Source organism: Panulirus ornatus, chromosome 19 (assembly GCF_036320965.1).
Source record: "Panulirus ornatus isolate Po-2019 chromosome 19, ASM3632096v1, whole genome shotgun sequence".
Classification (NCBI taxonomy): Eukaryota; Metazoa; Arthropoda; class Malacostraca; order Decapoda; family Palinuridae; genus Panulirus; species Panulirus ornatus.
This window is the reverse complement of record NC_092242.1, coordinates 63,514,102-63,535,072: the sequence shown is the minus strand read 5'-3', so window position 1 is coordinate 63,535,072 and position 20,971 is coordinate 63,514,102. Positions and strand designations below refer to the sequence as shown.

The window sequence follows — 20,971 nt, the reverse complement described above, 5'->3', positions numbered from 1 at the left end:
TGAAGAAAATATTTCTTGAAGTCCATATTAACTCGGTGACCTCTTAAGTTTTAGTACATTTTCTCATGTTGGTAGTGTTGGTGCGACTTTTTTTTTTTCTAAATCAATAGCGACGTTGTTGAATCTTTTAAGTATTTCAGAACATTCTATTAACTTGCCTCGGAGCCGCCTTTTACTTTGGAGGAATAAATTCATTTCTCGTAGTCTGTTCTCATATGGTTTGTTACGCAAGGAAGTAGTAGGTTTACTTGCTCTTCGCGCTGCTAGTTCCAGTTTGAGAAAAGCCTTGCGTTAGTGGTTGGGCACAGAACTAAACTGCCTATTCGAGGTGGGGTGTAAGTAGACTCAGGTACGCTGGGAATACCACATCCTTGCTTTTGCATGTAAGGTCTCTGTTAATAAATTGTCACATCGTATTTGCTTTTGTGGCACTTTCGTTACAATGCCGGGAGGATTTATGGCACTTTCGTTACAATGCCGGGAGGATTTATGGCACTTTCGTTACAATGCCGGGAGGATTTATAAATTTTTGGAGACAATGACTGCTAGTTTCCTCACACAATGGTTGTCCTTTATCTTGTGACCCATTGATTTGTCGATTTTTTTTTCAGCTTTCCTGCTTGTTGTAACAGTTGACAGTTATCAGCGTTGGAGGGCATTTGCCATTCTCTAAACCATTCAGGAATAGTATCTAGGTCCTCTTGTAATCTTAGCTGTATCTTCTTCAGTTGATATGGCATTGCCGATGTTTATGTTATGTGCAAATTTGGACACAAGTTATTCAGTCCAACATCAACATCTTTAATATAAATGATGAAGAGTGTAGGGCCCAAGGACAGACCCTTGGGGGACCCCACTGGTAATGGGTTACCACGTTGGTGATTTACCATTCATTACGACTCTCTGTCACTCATCACGAGACGAGGCTTCGATCCAGTTTCCTCTACAACCAGTAATCCCCAGGGTTCTTGCTCAGAGCACCAGTTTAACGTGGGGAACGTTGTGGAATGCTTTTTAGGGAGTCTAGAAGTATGCCCCAGTCGAGGCCATGTTGATTGAAGGGTGAAGTAAATGGGTATGGACGGGGCCTTGAGCGTCGACCTTGACGGAGAAGTGGTGTTCCCCAAGGCAGCCATGACCTCACTTGTTTTTAGTCTCAGCCCGCTGTGACACAACTGTGAGGGGGTAGTACTTCCGTCCTTCATTCTGTAGAGTGGTTGATGCTCTTTTTCTTTCCTTACTGCTCACTCTTGGTCGTGACGGTAACTGCCTTTCGCCTCGTCTCCTAGTGTCTGGTAGTGGATGTTTTTCCTTCATGATGGCTGCTTTCGTCCTGACTTGGTGTGGTGTTGTGACCTGAGGTGGTTGTGCGACCTGGTCTGGTAACGTGACCTGGTATGCGTAGTGTTTTCTGATGTGTATGATGACCTGACGTGGTGATGAGACCTGGTACCTGTGTAAAATTGGTACGAGGTTGAGTAATTTGAATGCTCTTTGGGAGGATGGTTGTTCTGAGAAGTGTGTAATTACGTATTTGTACAGTACTAGGAGGAAATTGTATATACGTGGGGCCCCATCTGAACATTATGTACTACAGCAGTCAAAACAGGTACCCATTTATTGACCAGCCATGAGGGAAGAATGAACATCTGGGTTGTATGTGTGTGTGTGTGTGTTATCCTGGTCGGCGGGGAGGAGGTAGGAAGTTGACAGAAGTGATGCAGGTCGTCATGGCAACTCGTGAGGCGGGCCAAAGGGTGGGGGTGGGGGGATGATGGCTGTGTGGGGGGAGGTTCACACGCTCAAGGTCAGGTGTGATTATCACTAGATAAGGTTGGCCCGGGATGGGGGTACTAGCCAGGTGGGCATCTGTAGTGAGGTTGCCTTTTTTCCTCTTATCTCGAGAATGGACTTTTTCGATATCCGAATCTCCTTGGCTCGGTTGTTTGCTGCCTTTGATATACTGTGATATACTTCGCGTAATTCTGGTAGATTTAGTTGGTAAACTCTCTCTCTCTCTCTCTCTCTCTCTCTCTCTCTCTCTCTCTCTCTCTCTCTCTCTCTCTCTCTGTTGAGTTTGTTAATCCTGGTGCCTTTTTCTTGTGATTCCTCTCATCTGTTTCCATGCTTACATTCCCTTTTGTGTGTGTGTGTGTGTGTGTGTGTGTGTGTGTTCTCCCTTGAGAGAGAGAGAGAGAGAGAGAGAGAGAGAGAGAGAGAGAGAGAGAGAGAGAGAGAGAGAGAGAGAGAGCCTAGTTGAAAGTTCTCTCATGTCTCCGTTCCGTTCTCGGATGGGAGGGAGGGTGTGTGTGTGTGTGTGTGTGTGTGTGTGGTGGCCCGGGACTCCCCACAGTAGATGATATACGTAGATACGTGTGTCCCGCGTGCGGGTCGAGGCATTGTCCCCCCCAACCTCTGTTATGACGATAACCCGCTTTGTGCACAGCCATACGTACCCCCCCACCAACACGGCAGCACGACTCCCCCGCTGAGCGTGGCCGTACAACACCCATGAGCGCAGTTGCACTTTTTTTTTTTTCTTAGCACGACGGCACGACATCCCAGAGCACGGTGGTACGGCGAGCCCCGGGCACCGAGATCCCAGAGAACATTAGCACGACGGTACGAGATCCCAGGGCAAGGCGTGCGGCACGGTCTTGGACGGCTAAGGTCGTCTGGTACGTTGGCCGGGTCTTTGACCTGAACCTCACGGATCTCCATGACTGTCGGGGTCTTCATGGGACTGTACGGATGTTCTGGTCTCACGGATCGTTCTCTTCCATCCTCGTGGCACATGGCGTCGTGTCACAACACAGTGGAACATGATTATCCGCAAAGCGATGAATGTGTACAAGGAAGACGCCAGCGGGTTGGTAGCTGATAAGGTTGTAAGCCAGGCGGGTGCTCTCTCATGGCGCTTATCTTATCGGTCGCCAGAACGTCCAAACAGAAACCTAACATTGTTCCCGACTTTGTCTGGTATTATTTATAGCAGAAAATTGGACACTGATAACAAGAAATGGTAAATGAAAATAACCCGTAGTTCTACTCTGTGCAGGTTTTTACTCGGTATTTTAACTGAAGGTATATTACTCAGTATATCCACTGCAGATGCATTACTCAGTGTGTCTACTGCAGATGTATTACTCATTATCCCCCCTGCAGGGCATGTTCGGTATGTCTGCAGTAGGTACCCTCATTGGCAGCCTGTCAACGCCGACCGCTAGCAGTCTGTAAGATTGATTATGGTGGGTCGTTAATGTCCAATTGTCGTTCCGTCATGCTCAAGGGTCGGACCGTCGTGCTCAAGAGTCGTAAGCTTCGCCTTCCTCAAGGAGGTGGGATGTCTTCCAGTGTAATACCTCCCTCAACCAGACACAGTGTTAGGTAGACTCATCGCTGTGTTGAATCTCAGTGAAGGACTTTATTTGCTCATTTCTCGCGTGTTAAGAAAAAAAAAAAGAAAAGTCGTGTTCAGTTTTGATGTCTTTAGTGATACACTAGTGGTGAATGAACTGAAATAGACTTGGACAATTGGAGGGAGGGACATTCGAGTCTGGGGTGTGGTTAGACGTCTGGTCTGTGTCATGAAGGGAGGTTGAGCGCTTTAGGGTACGTTTTGTTCCCCGCGTCCGAATGACTGGACGCGAGTGTTGAGACAGCGATAGGTCACTATTGATTGTCTGGGCCTGGAGGAGGGAGGGAGGGAGGAGGAACGGGTACGACGGGAGGCGGTGCTCCACCTGCTGGTGGGTGGGAGGGAGGGAGGAGGGACGGGGTGAAAATCCTGGGTCCAGTTCGTTGGGCGGGATGGGTAAGTAAGTATCCCGGGCCTGGTGGCCGTGTCTTACGCCTGTTTTCCCCAGCCCCATGACTCTCTCTCTCTCTCTCTCTCTCTCTCTCTCTCTCTCTCTCTCTCTCTCTCTCTCTCTCTCTCTCTCTCTCTCTCTCTCTCGTCGGGCTCAGCCTGCACTGGGAATGAAAATTCGTATTTGGCGGGGCTGTGTCATTGGTTATACCGTCACCTCAAAAGAAGTTCTCAACCGAGAGGAGTCCACGTTTCCCAGCATTTGGAGGTAGCGCAACCATGGGCTACAGGAGCCCCTTGAAAGAGGTCTTAAGGATGATAATGCGGACAGATACAAGCATTTGTTAGTTGGCATGTGTAAAAGGCTATGAAGTGCTGGCTTTGTTTGCATGACATAGTCAACCAGTCACCTGATAAAAGATTAGCTGATTCTCAGTCAAATGAACCTGTTTTACGCATCTGCTCTGTGTAAGTCATCGGCTAATCATTCAACTATTAGTTTGATCATTTGCTGATATATATATATATATATATATATATATATATATATATATATATATATATATATATATACACACACGAACATAGTGCATAGAAACGCGCACCTTCATAGAACATAGGCCCATACCCTAGCGGTTAGCACTCCCGCCTCTTGCACAGGGGTCCCAGGTTCGATCTTGGCTGTTGGAGGTTTGTATGATATACTGTGTATATATATATATATATATATATATATATATATATATATATATATATATATATATATATACACACACACAGAGCAGAATGTAGTGCCACAGACTAGTGCCAACAAGAGGCAGTTATCAGATAATGAAGATAAACATAGATAGAGGGTTACACAGCAGAATTCCCATGAAAATAGTGATACTCAACAGAAGTCCGCTGTCAGTGCAGTGTTCCGTGATGAAAGGGCGTATCACCACACACACACACACACACACACACACACACACACAAGCCTCGTGACGCAGCATGATGAACGTTATGTATACGCTTGTCTTGACGCACCTGCGGTGTTGCGCGGCATTTGTCTTTTGTTCGTCCGTTAGTTTGTGTGTCTATAACCTGGCGACGGGACGGAAGGTGAAGGGTTGGGTGGGGGGAGAGAGAGCGAGAGAGAGAGAGACAGATACAAGAAGCTCCAGTTGTGAGCCTCGATGGTTCCGTAAACAGGAGAATGTATTATCATGGTAACATACTTGAGGTAGGGGGGAGGGGGATGTCTCTTCCTCAAGAGAGTGAGTCTGCGGATGTTGAAAGTAGCTCATCTTGGTCTTTGAGTCGGCATCTGTCTTTAGTACCAGTTTAGTAGCTAAGGTGTTCTTATTTTTTGGAACACGACGCTACGACCCCTTGAGAACGATGGGACGACCCTTGGAGCACGAAGGTACGACCCTAAAGCACGACGAGACTTTGACTTAACTTTGACCCATAAGGATCAGAGAGTCAAAGGTCAGGCTGTCATGCCTAAGGGTCGTCCCGTCGTGCTTGATCAAGGATCTTCCCGTCGTGCTAAGGGCTCGTGCCGTGTTTGTTGGCGAAGACCTCTCTCCCTGAGTCGAGAGTCACAGGCACCATGTGTTAAGTAAGGCTACATATGCCATAGTTCATGGTGTGGATGTACTGCCGCCTGTGTGGATGGATGCGCAGCTTGTGTGAATGGATATTACTGCTACCTGTGTGGATGGATGTGCAGCTTGTGTGGGTGGATATACTGCTTCCTGTGTGTGTACAGGGTGGAAGTTTCGCTATCTGTGTGGGTAGATGTTCTGTCCGTGTAGTTGGCTGTACTGCCGCCTGTGTGAGTAGATGTGCTACCTCCTGTTTGGATGGATGGATGGCCATACAACTTGTGTGGGTGGAGCACAGGCTGTGTGGATGGGATTTACGGCATTCATAAATCTTTGCGCTTCTGTTCGCTCCCCGTTAGCTGCAGTTAACGGCATAATAATGTTCCTTAGCGAGATACTTAGCCACTCTTTTATGTAAACATCTTGACAGCGTCACAAGTTAAGAAAAATATTTATAAATCGCTGAGAAAAATTACTGTAGTTGTGATGGTGATGATGGTAAAAGGGTTCTCTTGGCGAGGCTGCCGTGTGTGTCGTATTGAACCGACAACCACACACTGCATACGTGACTTTGCTCTGAGCTTACAGCTGAGGTATACTGAAATACAGATGAGGTTGAGTGTAAGGTCACAGCCATATTGGATTGGGTAAGGTCTGCTAGGGATAGTCTTTAAGGTCCTATCTGTGTTAGACTGGGTATTAAACTAGGTAAGGTCATTTGGGTATACATTGTAAGGCTCCAGCTGCGTTAGACGTGGTAAGGTCAGCTGGGGATAGACTGTAAGGTCACTGGACTGGGCGGGGTGTGAGGAAGTTACTAAACCGGGCAGGACCGTTATTATGGCCGACCTAAGACGGGGTCGTGTCGTCGCCCAAGTCCAGTATTTTAACCTTGCTTGCCGCTGGCCGGACAGCTTCAGAAGCGAGTGTTGGCTCCCTCTTGCTGGTTTTTCTCTCTGACTGAAAATAAGATGACATGGGGGAAGGAGTGGGAGGGCCCGCAGCCATTCATCACGGTAGATAATGTGTGCGGTTCAGGCAAGGCCGCTGTTTGTTTACAGTCGGTACCAGGTGTGTGTGTGTGTGTGTGTGTGTGATCAGTTCCTCGCACGAACTGCTCCACGTACCCCTTGAGCATGACGGTACGACCCTTAAAAGTGTCGTGCTCGCGTCACTGATCTTGCGCTTGGTTCATGTCTGAGACCTAGCCATCCTACCCAAGAGTCGAACTGCAGTGCTCTATGGTAACCCTATCTTGCTCAAGGGGTTAAGCGGGAGCCCTTTGGAAATTGAGGCCAAACGTTCTTCTGGGGGCGGGTGCGGTTTTATGGCGGCTCATAGAAAGGGCATTAATTTGTTTGATGGGCCAAAGTGCTTAGTGTTGAAGAGAAAGAACGATCATTGGTGACGGGTGCAACACTTTCCACCCCCTACTTCCCTTCACCCTCCGTCGGTGAAGGAAAGTTAGGAACTTTGTGGAGTGTACCCTCCTGTTGTCTGTCTGAGACCATGGCACTGGAGGAGTTGATCGCAAACCGAAAGAGACGCGGTGATGGTTGATGAGTCAGTTCTGACCCTCGTCCAGAATGGATGGTTGGCCACCGTCGCCTATGTTGGTGTGGCCTTACATTATCCTCCACCAGACTTACTTCAGATAAGGCTGGTAGAATTACGTCTCACCCGACCCAGCCTAAAGCCCAGTCAGCGCCCTAGGCAGTGTCCCTTCCAGTGCCTCGTATTGGTACTCCACTTAGTGCCCCTTCCAGTGGCCCACCCAGGACCCAGTCCATCGCCCCACTCCATGCTCCGTCCATCACGCTTCCCAGCGCCCTGGCCAGTAACACACAACACCCCTTCCATTGCCCCTCCCAGCACCCTGTTCAGTGCCCCACTCAACACATCGTCCAGTGCTCCACTCAGCACTCCATCTAGTACCCCGTCCATTGCCCTGTCTACTGCCCTACCCAGCACCCCTCCATTGCCCCACCTAGCGCCTCATCTTCCACCCTACTCAGTTCCCTGTCTGCCGGCCCCCCAAGCACCTCATCCACTACCCTGCACGTTGCCCCATCCATCTCCCAGCACTCTTTCCACTGCCCCACCGAGCACCCCATCTATTGCACCTTTTGCCATCCCATCCAGAGCCCCATCCACCACCTCACCCAGCACTCTGCCCCATGTCCTACTGAACCTCCTGTCCACTGCCTAACCTACACAATTCCAGTCACCCACTTACCACAATTAGCATTGCTTTTTTTTATTGTAACAGTATGCATTTCCTTTTTGATAGTGTACAGTATGTGAAAGATTTTATACTGAAATTTTTTTGCATTCTTACCCCACCTGTGTGGCAGGCTCAACCTGTGTAGTTGGTCCCTCTTTTATGGTTGGTCCCTCCCATATGGTTGGCCTTGCCTGTGTAGCTGGCCCTGCTTTTGTGGTTGGCCTTGTCTTTGTGGCTGGCCCCCATCTGTGTCAGTGGGCCTGCCTGTGTTGCTGTCCCCACCTATGTGGCAGGCCCCACATGTGTGGTTAACCCCTTCCATGTGGTTGGCCATGCTTGTGTGGCTAACCCTACCTGGCAGGCCCCATGTATGTGGTTTACCCAACCCATGTGGTTGGCCCTGCTTATGTGGCTAGACCCAACTGTGTGGCTGGCCCCATTTGTGTGCCTGGCCCAACACTGTGGCTGGCCTAGCCTGCGTGCTTGGCCCAACCTGTGTGGCTGCCCCGTCTGTACGGTAACATTGCATTATATACTGGAAGAAAATTGAATGATGGCTGGCCGATGTAGTAGTACTGATGGCCATCTGCTTCAGCTTGTGTACATTATAGAAAGAATAGAAACAATAAGCTCATCCTGTGGGGCACTTCTTACTGTCATAACCAGGGCTTGCTTCACAGCCTCTATGATGCATGCTTAGGAACTGCCTGATACTACATCTCATAGGGCATTCATTTCTTATGCTATATATATTTTTATATACAGGAAAAATTAAAGAAAAAAGGGAATTCTGCTGCATCACCGTTCAAAGAAAGAAAAGCACTATCACATGTACTTTGAACAACATTCTCTGATTGAGCTCTTCAGTGGCCATAGTATGTGGCATCATATCTAATTACAGTGCAAAATTGTTTGATGTATTGAAAAATTGAGAAAATAATGTCTATTGAACAGAAGATACAAGTTTTTAAACATTTGGAAGTATGCTTCTAGACACTATGTTTTGGTGTGATGATAGTGATATTCTCTTAAAGTGGATTTGGACAAAGACTGAATGTGTTAAACAGTTCTACTTTTGTGTACTGTATATTAGATTGTTTTGGGAGAATATATGTACTGTTGGGTGAATGCAATACATGTCATGAGAACCATAAAAAAATTTTGCAAGGCATTGATGAAATGTTTTTTAACTACTTCATTACCATTAAATTTTGTCAATGTATTAGGGACTGCTTATATTAGTAAAGTAGTATCTTTGTAAACGTGACTCTGTGTAAAGTACTTAAGAACTTCAAAGCCAGTGAGTAGCCTCATTTTGAAAGTTAATTCTTTAAAATTTCATGAAATAAGAATTATGATACTTTCAGACAAGATAGATTCTTGTGTAATGTTGATTTATGGTAAATCTTTTTCCATCATTTTTCCTGTTTTCTGTGTTAGGAAGATGGTGCCAGGAACAAATGAAGAAATTGCCTCATATACTTGCATCCACTCCCTACCTGTTATGTATAATGCCCTGAAATTAGAGATCAAAGCCTCTTACCCACAGCTAAGCCCCATGGGCCATTCTGTGGTTATCCTTGACCTCCTTATATACCTTGGCTCAGCCCATTAACATCACATCACCCCCTGTATACCACATTGCTGTAAATTGCTGCATCCCATGCATGCTTTCCACCTTCTTATATGCTCAGATCCCAATACCTCAAAGCCTTTTTCACTCCTTTCCACATCCCTCTCGGTCTCTTTCTCTCTCTCTACCCTTTGCTCCCTCCACTTTTCACATGTATGTCCTAGTCAGTATCTCCTTACTCTTCCTCTTTGTATGTCAAGACCAGTTCAGCACATCCTGCTCATCTCTCTTGTATACTCTTTTTACTACCTCACCCCTTTCTTATTCTGTCATTTCTTGCATGGTCATCTCTTCTCATGCCTCTTATTGTCCGTAGGTATTTCATTTTCACCACATTCCCCCTTCCCATTTTTCATATTTCTCTCAAGTTTGCCAACAGAGTTGTCATTTGCAAACAGCAATTGACACATTGGGCCCCACACTAACAGCATACTGTATGTGTCCCTTTTCCCAGGGCCCTCACACTTGTGTCCTTCACCATCCCATCCATAAACAGGTTAAACAACCATGCAAATATCACAGGCCACTAATGCAGGCCTACCTTCACTCGGAATCATTCACCCTCCTCCTGTCCTATTTGCATACATGCCTTACTCTCCTGATAAGAACTGTTCACTGCATTCAGTAACTTTCCTCCCACACCATATATTTGAAGCATCTTTCTCAAGGCATTTCTGTCAACCCTCTCTTATATTTTCACCAGATTCATAAAAGCCACAGACAAATCTCATTCTTCTTCTAGGTATTTCATATACAAATTCTTCTAAGCAAGCACCTGGTCCACACCATTCCTAAAGCCAAATTGCTCCTTCCTAATCTGATCCTCGGTGCATGCCACAGTTCTCTCACTTGCCATCCTTCCATACAACTTGCAATGTATGCTCAAAAGATTTATACCTCTGTAGTGTGAGCATTTATTTATGTACCCCTGGTCTTGATATAATGGCACTATACAGGCATCCTGTCTGTTCTCAGGCACCTCACATTAAGCCATACATGCATTGCAAATCGTGATTAATCAATCATTTTCTGTCACTCTCTTTCTTGAAAAAATCAACTACAGTATCATATGCTTCACCTGCTTTGCCACATTTCATCATATGCAGGACATTTATGACAACCGGTTGTTTCACTAAATCATTGACCATGACCTTCCCACATCTGCTACCATATTCTCTAGCACATTCAGTGGTTATTGTAGAATTCTCATTCCATCTTTTTTTCCCTTCTTTGCTTATTACTTCCCCTTCTTCTCCCCTCACTGTTACTTCCATTTGCTCTCCTGTTTTCTGCACACTGCTGTTATCCTTCAAAATGAATTTCTTGATCTCCCTGAAGATAGTAATACTCTATAACCCCATCTCCCATCTGCCCTCATTTTCAGCCTAAACATATTCCTCTTTATCTGATGCTGCTCTCCCTTTTACATCTCCCAGTCACTCACACTCCTTTTTTGCAGTTATTACCCATACCCCTCTCTTTCCTCTCCCTCAATAGTAACTTCTTGATTGCACCACTCATTACCCCTTCTTAAAATACCTGTGTTAAAGAGGGGCATATATTTTTAGTAGATTAGTTTTTCTAATGGTTATGATACGTGAAAGTTTCAATACGCAAGATTGCATGCACTTGATTTACTTATAGAGTTCATAATTCAAACATTATGCAGAAAGTTGATACCCCAGCTTAATTTATGCTTTTGTGTTTCAGATGAGGTAAATGCAAAGATGGTGCGGTTGGGTGTGACAACCAGTTCTTCTGGACAAAGACATGATGGCAGCGGTTTGTATACTCAACCTGAACCCGATCAGCACTACTCTCGTCAAGATCACCACCTTCATCACCAACACTCTCAACATCGTCATGCATTTGAGCCTTGTAGAAATTCATCTGTGCTCTATGAAGTAGAAAATTATTCAGAGCCAACTTCATCAGGGTCTCACTTCTCCTCCAATCAAGCAATTCATGAAGTCTCACCACCAACTACTCATTCCCTTTTGACAGTTCAAAATACTGGTGGTCAGATAAGCCAGGTACATCCCACAGGATGGTCTCATAGGACAGTAAGATCCCCAAATGAAGGTCACCTTAGAACCCAGAAACGCCCTTATCGAGAAAGTGATAATCCCTCTCCTGACGTTCCTAGTGAAAGTAAATATACCCGAGAAGTTAAATGGTGCCCCATATGTCGTTCTCCTACTCTGCCTAGTGTGGTCCATCAGTGTGCAGTTGTGTTACAACATGAATCCCATAATTTTACTCATAGAGGGACATCTGATAGAACTTTGCACCAAGTTCCACTCAGTTCACGAGAGTCCCACGTACCTGTTAGCACACCTTCTGCTTTGTCTCCAACAAACATAGACCACCACCACCATGACCCAAATGATAGTACACATTTTCTAAGTAGAGTTCCTGACCTCTTGCCAATAACACCCAATCCCCATCAATCAGCAACTTCTGAGGAAGGAAATAGACAGGGTGCTGTTTTAACAAAGCCTTCATTGTCAAAGCCCAATGTACCACCGCCACCACCACCACCACCACCACCTCCACCACTACCACCACCATCAGCAACTCATCCCAGTCTTGAGTCTCCTCCTCATCCTGAAGACCATGCATCATCATCTCACAGAGTCTCGTCTTTGGGGAAATCTTGCCAAAGCATGTCATCTTGGCCTTCAAATGAAGGCAATCTCCCTTCACTTGAGAATAATGCATGGGAAACCCCTACTAGCCTCATCTCACGACTGACTGCAGGACTAACTGCTCATTCAAATCAGCAACAACAGCAGGAAGATAAAGCTTCATCACACCGTAGCTGCCCTTCTCCGTCAATGAGTGACAGCAGTGATGTTTCAAGTTTCTTCTGCCAGAAGGACCCAGTACAGTAAGTATATTTATCAGAGTTCTTCTTCTTCTTCTTCTTCTTCTTCTTCTTCTTCTTCTTCTTCTTCTTCTTCTTCAACACAAAGATCCCACTATTACTTGGAAAATCAAATGCACAGCTGTTGCTTCTTTGTTTACTGTATTGCCCAGCTTCAAGAATTGTTTTACAGCTCACAGAAGTGGATGTGTTTGAGGATGTGTTGTTACCAATGATGTTGTGTGGTCTGTTGGTCAGGATGTGCAGAGGAGGATGGATGTGTTGAAAATATGTAGTATAAGGATCATTAGGGCCTGTTATTAAGTATTTGTAAGTGGTTAGTCTTTTTGAAGATTCTCAGATTATTCACTTTGTATTTATTATGTATCTGTTGGCATAGGGAAGAAATTTGAGATATTTTCTGAGATTATTTCAAGTATAGGGTAATTTTGTTTTGTTATATTTCAGTTTTAAAGTTTATGGATGGGGTTAGGGAGATGATTGCATGAGTTTTGGAGAGAGGGGCGAGTATTCAGTCTGTTATGGATGAGAGGGCTTGGGAAGTGAGTCAGCTGTTGTTCACTGATGATACAGCAGTGGTGGTTGATTTGGGTGAGAAATTGCAGAAGCTGGTGACTGAGTTTGGTAAAGTGTGTGAAAGAAGAAAGCTGAGAGTAAATGTGAATAAGAGCAAGGTTATTAGGTACAGTAGGGTTGAGGGACAAGTGAGGAAGTGAAGTGCTTTAGATATCTGGGAGTGGATTTGGCAGCGTATGGAACCATGGAAGCGGGAGTGAGTCAGAGGATGGGGGAGGGGGCAAAAGTTCTGGGAGCGTTGAAAAATGTATGGAAGCCGAGAACATTATTTCGAAAAGCAAAAATGGGTATGTTTGAAGGAATAGTGGTTACAACAATGTTATATGGTTGCGAAGCGTGGGCTATAGATAGGGTTGTGCGGAGTAAGGTGGATGTGTTGGAAATGAGATTTTGAGGACAATATGTGGTGTGAGGTGGTTTGATTGAAGTGACAAAGTATGATAATAAAAAAAAACAGCAAAAAAAATTGGGGGGGAAAAGAATACCCTGCTTTGCTTAAAAATTTCAGTATAAGGACTATTTACATGCTGAATATGAATCTGGGGTTGAAGTGTGAGTTAGGGGTCATTAAGGCTTGTAAATGAATATTTAATGATTACTCTTTTAGCAGATCTCTCTCATATCTTGCTTCCTCTCAAGCCAATCTATCTCTCTTACTCCATCAACATTGATGTCCCTCAAGGATCTATCCGGTTTCTTACACTTTTTCTCCTTTTTATCAGTGAATTCCTGTCTTCGACAAATAATCAAATGAATTCAAATGCTAACAGCTTAATGCAGCATTACCCCACATCCTTCAATTCTGCTCCATCATCTCTCACTCAATCTCTGTCATGTCTCAACACAACTTTCCTAGTAAACTTTGAGTTGTACAAGATATCTCAGTGGGAAGATGAAATCTGGATAACTTTAAGCCTCCAAGACCCAGTTTCTCCCTATCTCTCTGTAGAAAATTTTCAGTTTTCCTCTTTCCTTTGATAGTTCTGTAATTCCACCTCTTCACTCAATGAACATACTTGGTATTGCTGTAACATCCACTCTATCTTGGAAGCCCCACATTACATAGATAGCTAAGTCTGCCTCTAAGAAACTAGGGTCCTGTTTGGATTTAGAGTTTGTTTCTTCTGAACAGTTTCTCCATTTATACAAAGGATTGGTCCATCCTTTTATGGGGTACTGCTTTCACATCTGGAGTGGTTGTGGCTCAGCATTCTTGCTTGATAGAGTTGAGTTGAAAGTGGTTAGACTTATAAACTCTCTCAGGCTAGCTCCAAAATTTGACTTGCCTGCTATATGCTGTGATTTGGTTCACTTTCTCTCTTCTGTAGGTATTACTTTGGTTTTTGCTCCTGAGAGCTGGCTGCAAGTGTGCTCTCACCATTAGCTAGACCACAGAATGCTCAGCGAGCTGCTGCATCACTTGAGTACTGTGTGGCTGTTGGCAACTCAAGGGTGGGCTTTGTTACTCTCTGCCCTCTCTTTCCAATATCTATGAGTTGGCATATTTGAAAAACAGAGTTTCACTTCTAAAATTTGTAAATACTTTCCATTGTCTCTTCTTTTTCCATTTCATTAACCTCTGTATGTTTCAAGTAAGACCAAACCTTGGTGTGGACTTTCATCTATTATCTGAGTCTTCATTGTAAAGAAAAATTGTAAGATACTGAAAAAAACACAAACTTCACATTCCATATCATTGCCTAAATGTGTAGTTAAGAGCACTTTAGTTATTTATTGAATTTCTTTTCAGATTTATATTAGAATGTGCTGTTAGGGACTTTGTAAGAAAATTTTTTTGAACCTTTGTTTTTCTCATAGACATTGTCTTAGAGCTTGGCCTGATGTTTTGCTTGTGGCAAATACTGTGAAAAGTTTAGATTTAAGGAAGTACTACTTGGTTAATGTCCATCTAAGTAGCAGACTGACTCTGCTCATAATGCTATTTTGGTCCTCTTGATGTAATTGGTATCAGTTTCCACATTCACAAGAGAAAATAGTTATTAATTTCGTCATACTTTTCCACAAGATGGAGCTTCTCTGCCTCCTAGCGAAGAAACATGGCACTTAACTGTTGAGTAAGATCATTTACACAATGTTTAATACATGGTAAGATGATTAAGTAGCTTGGTATGATTGTGTGTTTTGTATTGTGAGAATGGTAGTGTTATTGTTAGTGTTACAGTTTTGATAGTACATGTTGAGTATATGTTATCCAAAATGCCTGGGACCAGAAATGTTTTGGATTTTGGATTTTTTCAGATTGTAGACTCAAGTCTAAACACAAAATCAATTTGTTTCATATACACCTGACACACTTAGCTTGACACACTTAGCCTGAAGGTAATTGATACACTACTTTTAATAATTTTGTGCAGTAAACAAAGTTTGTGTAACACTAAACTTACCATCAGAAAGCTAAGATGTTACAGCCTCAGCCGCCCATGTGGACAATCTGGTTGTATGGCATCACCTTCATTCCTGACTCTGAATTTATATTCTGCTGATAAGCAATCTTTTTCATACAGTTATTCACACCTAGATACTAAAAAGTAAAAAAATATGAATACCATTAATACAATTAAGAAATAATGTGTTTAGGATAACTAAGTAGCACAGTAGCATCAGCGGAATTCCTGTATCAGCTGTTAAACAATAACAACAGCAAACAACAGCAGGTTTTCACATTCCACCAATGATACTGTGGTGTGGAATTTTCCTTTTGTAACTTCATGTCGCCACTCAAAAAGTTTTCGATGGAGCATTTCGGTTTTTGGATGAGGGATACTCAACCTGTATTATATAGGCATCCACATATTGCTTGCTACCCCTACATTAATAGCTCTGAGTATTTTCGATTGGGAGTTACTGAATTCCCTCTGCCTGTGGTTATGCCACAAACAAAAAGGTTGTATTATTGAAGTGCAATCTTGTTGAATAACCTCTCACTCTAATGTTGTCCATCCTTCCCTTGCTACTGATTGTGGCAGTCTTGAAGCTGTAGGAGCTCTTGGAGAAGGGGTCCTGGGGTTATAAGATAATGGTGTGTAATGTTAAATAAGGAAAAGGGTGGGTTTTGTATGAATTAAATGCCTAAGGACAGTATGTGGTGTGAAGTGGGTAGATTGAGTAAGGAATAACATTTTGAGACTGAAGTGCAGCAGTAAATGGAGTACGTTTGAGAGAGCTGACTAGGGTGTACTAAAATGGCTTGTAGATACAGAAAGGATGAATGAGAAGAGACTGACTAAGAGGACATTTACTTCAGAACTAGAGGAAGCAAGGAAGAGGAGACTGAGGACAAGATGGAAGATGGAATGAAAGATGCTTTGAGTTATTTAGAATTGAACATGCAGGAGGGTATGAGGTGTGTATGGGATTGAGTGAAATGGTGTGATATGGTACACATGGGGTGATGCGCCATTAGAGGGGTGAACCAGGTCTTATGAATTGGTAAGGGGAAAGCACAAAAAGGTGTGTAGGGCTTGGTTTTGGATAGAAGTACACTTGTTTTAGAGTAGTATGCATAACAACAAGAGAGTGGAAGTGAGCAAAAGGAGCAGCATTCTGCTTCTGTTCTGGCACAACCACATTAATTCAAGAAATGGCGAGCAGACAAAAAAAAATTATAAATTTATATTGTTTTTGTTGAGCTGTGTATCAGATTTCGTTGTTAGTCTGATTTCTCTTCATTATATTGATATATTTTCTCCACAAGCAGCAAGCCTTGACAAAATAGGAATTACTTTCCAAAAATAGAGCATTATACAGCAAACATGACAAATGGTGAGAAGAGGAGAGGCAGTTGAGAGAAACTGTCATTCATTAAAGAAGACAAATGATGGGCATTGCATGCTATCCCTTCCATGGTGGAAAAATTGTCTTCGGTACTTGTTGGCATTCTCTCTCTCTCTCTCTCTCTCTCTCTCTCTCTCTCTCTCTCTCTCTCTCTCTCTCTCTCTCTCTCTCTCTCTTCTCTCTCTCTCTCCTGTATTTTTTACATTCATCAGTGTATTTTTTCCCACAGGCCTGAAGATCCTTTTCAAATGGCACATCAGGAATTAGTAGATGAAGTCTTGAAACTGGATCCTCTTACTACTAGCACTCACACGCTTCACATGAAAATTCAGCGAGATAAATACATGCCATCTGAAACAGGTAGAAGTAGAACCCAGAGGTTTACAAGTAGTGAATCTGTTTCCTCGGAACCAGTGCATGGTGACTCAAGTGTTTGTGGCTCCCAAGATTCTGACATGGAAGATAATGGTAACTGTAGATATCTTACTGAGAATGGCCAGCTGCCAGATCTTGACACACTTCTTAAGACAATTAAACAGCCACACCTCAGTCCTTATGTACCTGATAAATCAAATATCCATGATTTTTTGGAGCCTAATGAAATTGGCCATATTAACCATATGATCAAAAGTCTTTCAGATGCTGTGTTAACAATTAATTTACCAGACACACTGTATAAGAATAAAGGCTTTACTCCTTTGGATTATATGGACATCCATTTAAATGCTGTTATGCGTCAGTTTTTCTTTGTGTTCAAAAATGAAGATTTTTTAAATTTGATGATGTCAGATCAAATTGCTCTTTTGAATGGTTGTTCATTACGAGCTGTTTGCTGTGCTGGACTCTATCTTTTCAATAAAGACTCTGGCTGCTGGTATATACCTGGTTCAACAAGCAGACTCAACCATCCTGTAGTCCATGTCTCGGATTTGCTTCAGGTTTACCCTCAGTGCTTTGTTAATAGGCTCTTCGAACTGAACTTAGCTGCTGCAAAACTAGATTTTGATTGGCCCATGGGAGTCATTACAAACTGCATTCTTATGTACACTCCAATAAAGAAATATATCCAAGAAATGGATAAGGTTGATACTCTCAGGAACAGATATGTAAATCTTTTATTGAAATACATTTCCTGGAAACATGGTCATCACAATGCATCATTGATATTTCCTGAAATTTTGAAAGTTTTAGATGCTTTACTTCTTGTTGTTGAAGATTTGTCATCACTTACTCTTAATCTCAGTGAAGATGAAGTAATGGCTGTTGAAGAAAGGCTTTCTGCTCTAACTCTGATACAAATGGCTCCCTTCAAATGCCATTCTAGTAAATTCAAGGAAACTATAGCTTCATGGACAAGTTTGGAATGTGTGAAGCTTGGGGATATTCAGAATAGATTATGCATGGCACTGCAATTCTGCATGCTAGAATCACTCCAGTCAAATACTGCTGAGTACTGGACAACAAGTAGCATGTTGTATACATCCAATCTTTCTCGAGATAACCATTACCTCTCTCAGGAGAAGAATCTGCCTCAGATTATGCCCTCTGCTGACAAGCCATCTCAGAAAGATCTTAGATTCAATCAATTACCATGTATAGACCAGAAGCCTGCTCAATCATGTAATAAACTTGCAAAAGTCAACAGTTTCTTGGCAGAGAAAGATTTAGTATTGCTGCGAAAATTTTTAGAGGATGTTACAGGTAAAGAAGGCTCCTTATTGATTCAAAATATTAAAGAAAAGATGGATTCTAATCAGATTCAAATGATCATAAGAAAATTATGTTCTTAGCAGTTTGTACTGGAAATTCTGCTTGTGCATACTATTACAAAATGTTAAGAACTCCTAAATATCTTCACAATTTCATGTTTTATACATTCACGTCAAGCAGTGAAAGATGGGTATTGTACTTTGTTAAAATGTTGTGAATGTTTAGTACCCATTGTAAACATGACATACTATCCACTTTGTTATTGTATTGGTTAGAAACTTTTTGGATAGTAATTGATTAAATGGTTTTGAGCTCTAGGCTAAAAGGTTTCAGGTTTGTGTTTCCTGTTAGAGATAAAGAGAGCTCAGGAGTGAACCAGTGCCCTGATCATAGGAAATCTTTACACAACCTAAACCCTAGAGAATGACAGATTGAGAGCAGTATAAGATATTGTACTTTTGTTTTCCCCTTAAACCCTTGATTGAAAAGGCACAATAAATTTTCTGTTATAGGGTATAAGTTTTGATGTTTAACTGCTTTTCTATGCTTACTCAATCTTGTTTCGCTAGTCAGTGATATTAATGGGAAGCCTTAGGTCATCTTCTAGCATGTATGTTTACAGTCTCACTGTCTTTATCTGTGCGTTTCTTCCATTGGAGGACCGCAGGTGTCAGATACATCATGTATTAAATCAATACAAATTGATTGTTTAATGGCTTTTAAAGGTTTTATTTTATGAAACTTACATGTGAATAAACAACATGATTTCAATTGTGCGCAGATAAAGAATGGAAATTACTCTGGATTTGAATTACAGTAGGAAAATCTCATATGAAATATTGTATGGTAAAGTTTGTTTGTGCGGAGATACCCTCAATATACTGCAGATTTGATCTACATAAATGTAAATGCAGTTACCTCATCTGTTTCACCATAAAATGTACACAGTACATAAGCAGTTTTTGTTCCATGTAGTATGTGCATTTTCAACTGAAATTGGTCTTTATTTTTCCTAGCAACTCCGTATCTTCTGCATGTTTAGGTACAGTTAATTCAGCTGAATGTTAGCAAAAACTGATTATGTAGCCTTGTATTTTAGAGTAGCTTATTATCAAACCCTCCAAACCCCAGATCAGATGCAGTGGAGAAGGAAAGACTTTCATAAATGCTGTTCCAGATATAGCATCATATATTTTATAGAATGATGAGTACAAAAGAATATGAACAGTTTTATGGAGTGCTTATGATCATTAGCATTAGAAAAGGGTATATCTCCTCAATTGTGATATTTGTAAATGCATTTATTACATGAAGAAATGTAAAACATGCTTTCATAAACCTTTTTACACTTACTTTCAATATTGATTTGCTGAAGTACATTATGGAACTTTTTAATGAGGATTGCCAGTCTTTTTAAACTAATTCATCTTGACTTAAAGTAAGCAGTGTTACTCTAACAGAAATTACATGAAATTCCTGGCATTGAGTACAGGAAACAGCAGAAGTGATGAATTATAAGGTTCTCTTCATCTGGCTTCCTAAAATTTGGACAGTAGGTTATGATACTCCCTGCCTATGGATTCCCATCTGTCTTTATGGGGCCCCCACAGTGCTCAGTCTCAGGAAGCCAGCCACGTTCACCAGGCAGGACCATAGGGCATAGTGTAATGTTGTTGAGTTTGTGTCTATGTGGGGATTTTGCAGGGCAATTGAGCAGTAATGTTTGGTGTCTTCACTGTGGTAGTTGTATTAATGGCTTAAAGGGTCTCTGGATGTGTTGAACCATTGTTTGTACAAATGTGGGGATAAGTGATATCCAAAGCATAGATAGGAAAGTGTAACTTGTGTTTGTATGGGGAATGTGGTTTCAGGTGGGTGTATGTCTGGTGGTGTGGTATTTTGACTGAGTTTGGTTGGGGAGTAGTTTAGCACAAAAACGGTCTTTTAAGTGTTTATGTTTTGTCATTGTTATGTTTGAGAGGGATGAAGGGACCTGTAATTAGAGGTTGTTGAATGCAAGGTAGGGGCTAGTGAGGAACATGTGAAAATGGGGCCATTCACTCACATTGCTTCTCTAGTTGTCATGTATAATGCATTTAAACACATCCTGGTATCCTCACCCAGACCCTACAGACCTTTCTGTTGTTTTACCAGGACCACTGCATATGCCTTACTTAAATCTGTATCCACTCACATCCATTTTCTAGCTGTCATGTGAAAAGCACCAAAACCACATCTCCCTGTTCACATCCAGGCCCCACAGACCTTTCCCTGGTTTACCCCGGATGCTTCACATGCCCTGGTTCAGTCCATTGACCGGATGTTGACCTCAGTATTTATTTCTTTCATACTTGATTGCTGTTTCCCACATTACCAAGATAGCCTCAGGAACAGATGAAAAAAGGCTGCATCTGCTCACATCCATTATCTAGCTGTCATGTGTAATGAACAAAACCACAGCTACCTGTATGTAACTAGACCCCACATACTTTTCCATGGTTTATCCTAGATGCTTCACATTCCTAGCCTCAGTCCATGACAGTGCATTGACCCCTGTATATCACATTGTTCCAATTCACTCTAACCCATGCATGCCCCTCACCCTCATACATGTTCAGGCAGTCTTTTTGACACCATCCCTCCATCTCCAATTTGGTTTCCCATTTTACCTGTTCCCTCCACTTCTGACACATATATCCTCTTTGTCACTAGTAGGGTATGCGTGTTAGAAATGTAAGGAACAAAG

At 42.6% G+C, this 20,971-nt stretch overlaps 1 protein-coding gene across 6 annotated transcripts in view; it reads left to right on the top strand.

Moving 5' to 3' along the window:
* LOC139755586 (uncharacterized) overlaps positions 1-19,549 on the top strand; it is a 31,828-nt gene extending 12,279 nt beyond the window's left edge. For all 6 annotated transcript variants that reach the window (XM_071674099.1, XM_071674103.1, XM_071674100.1 and 3 more), the window contains 2 exons: positions 10,968-12,147; positions 16,745-19,549. In XM_071674099.1, the coding sequence (XP_071530200.1) occupies positions 10,985-12,147; positions 16,745-18,305 (2,724 nt within the window). In that variant the 5' untranslated portion in view covers positions 10,968-10,984 and the 3' untranslated portion in view covers positions 18,306-19,549. The remainder of the gene's footprint in view (positions 1-10,967; positions 12,148-16,744) is intronic.
* Positions 19,550-20,971: the final 1,422 nt, after the last annotated feature.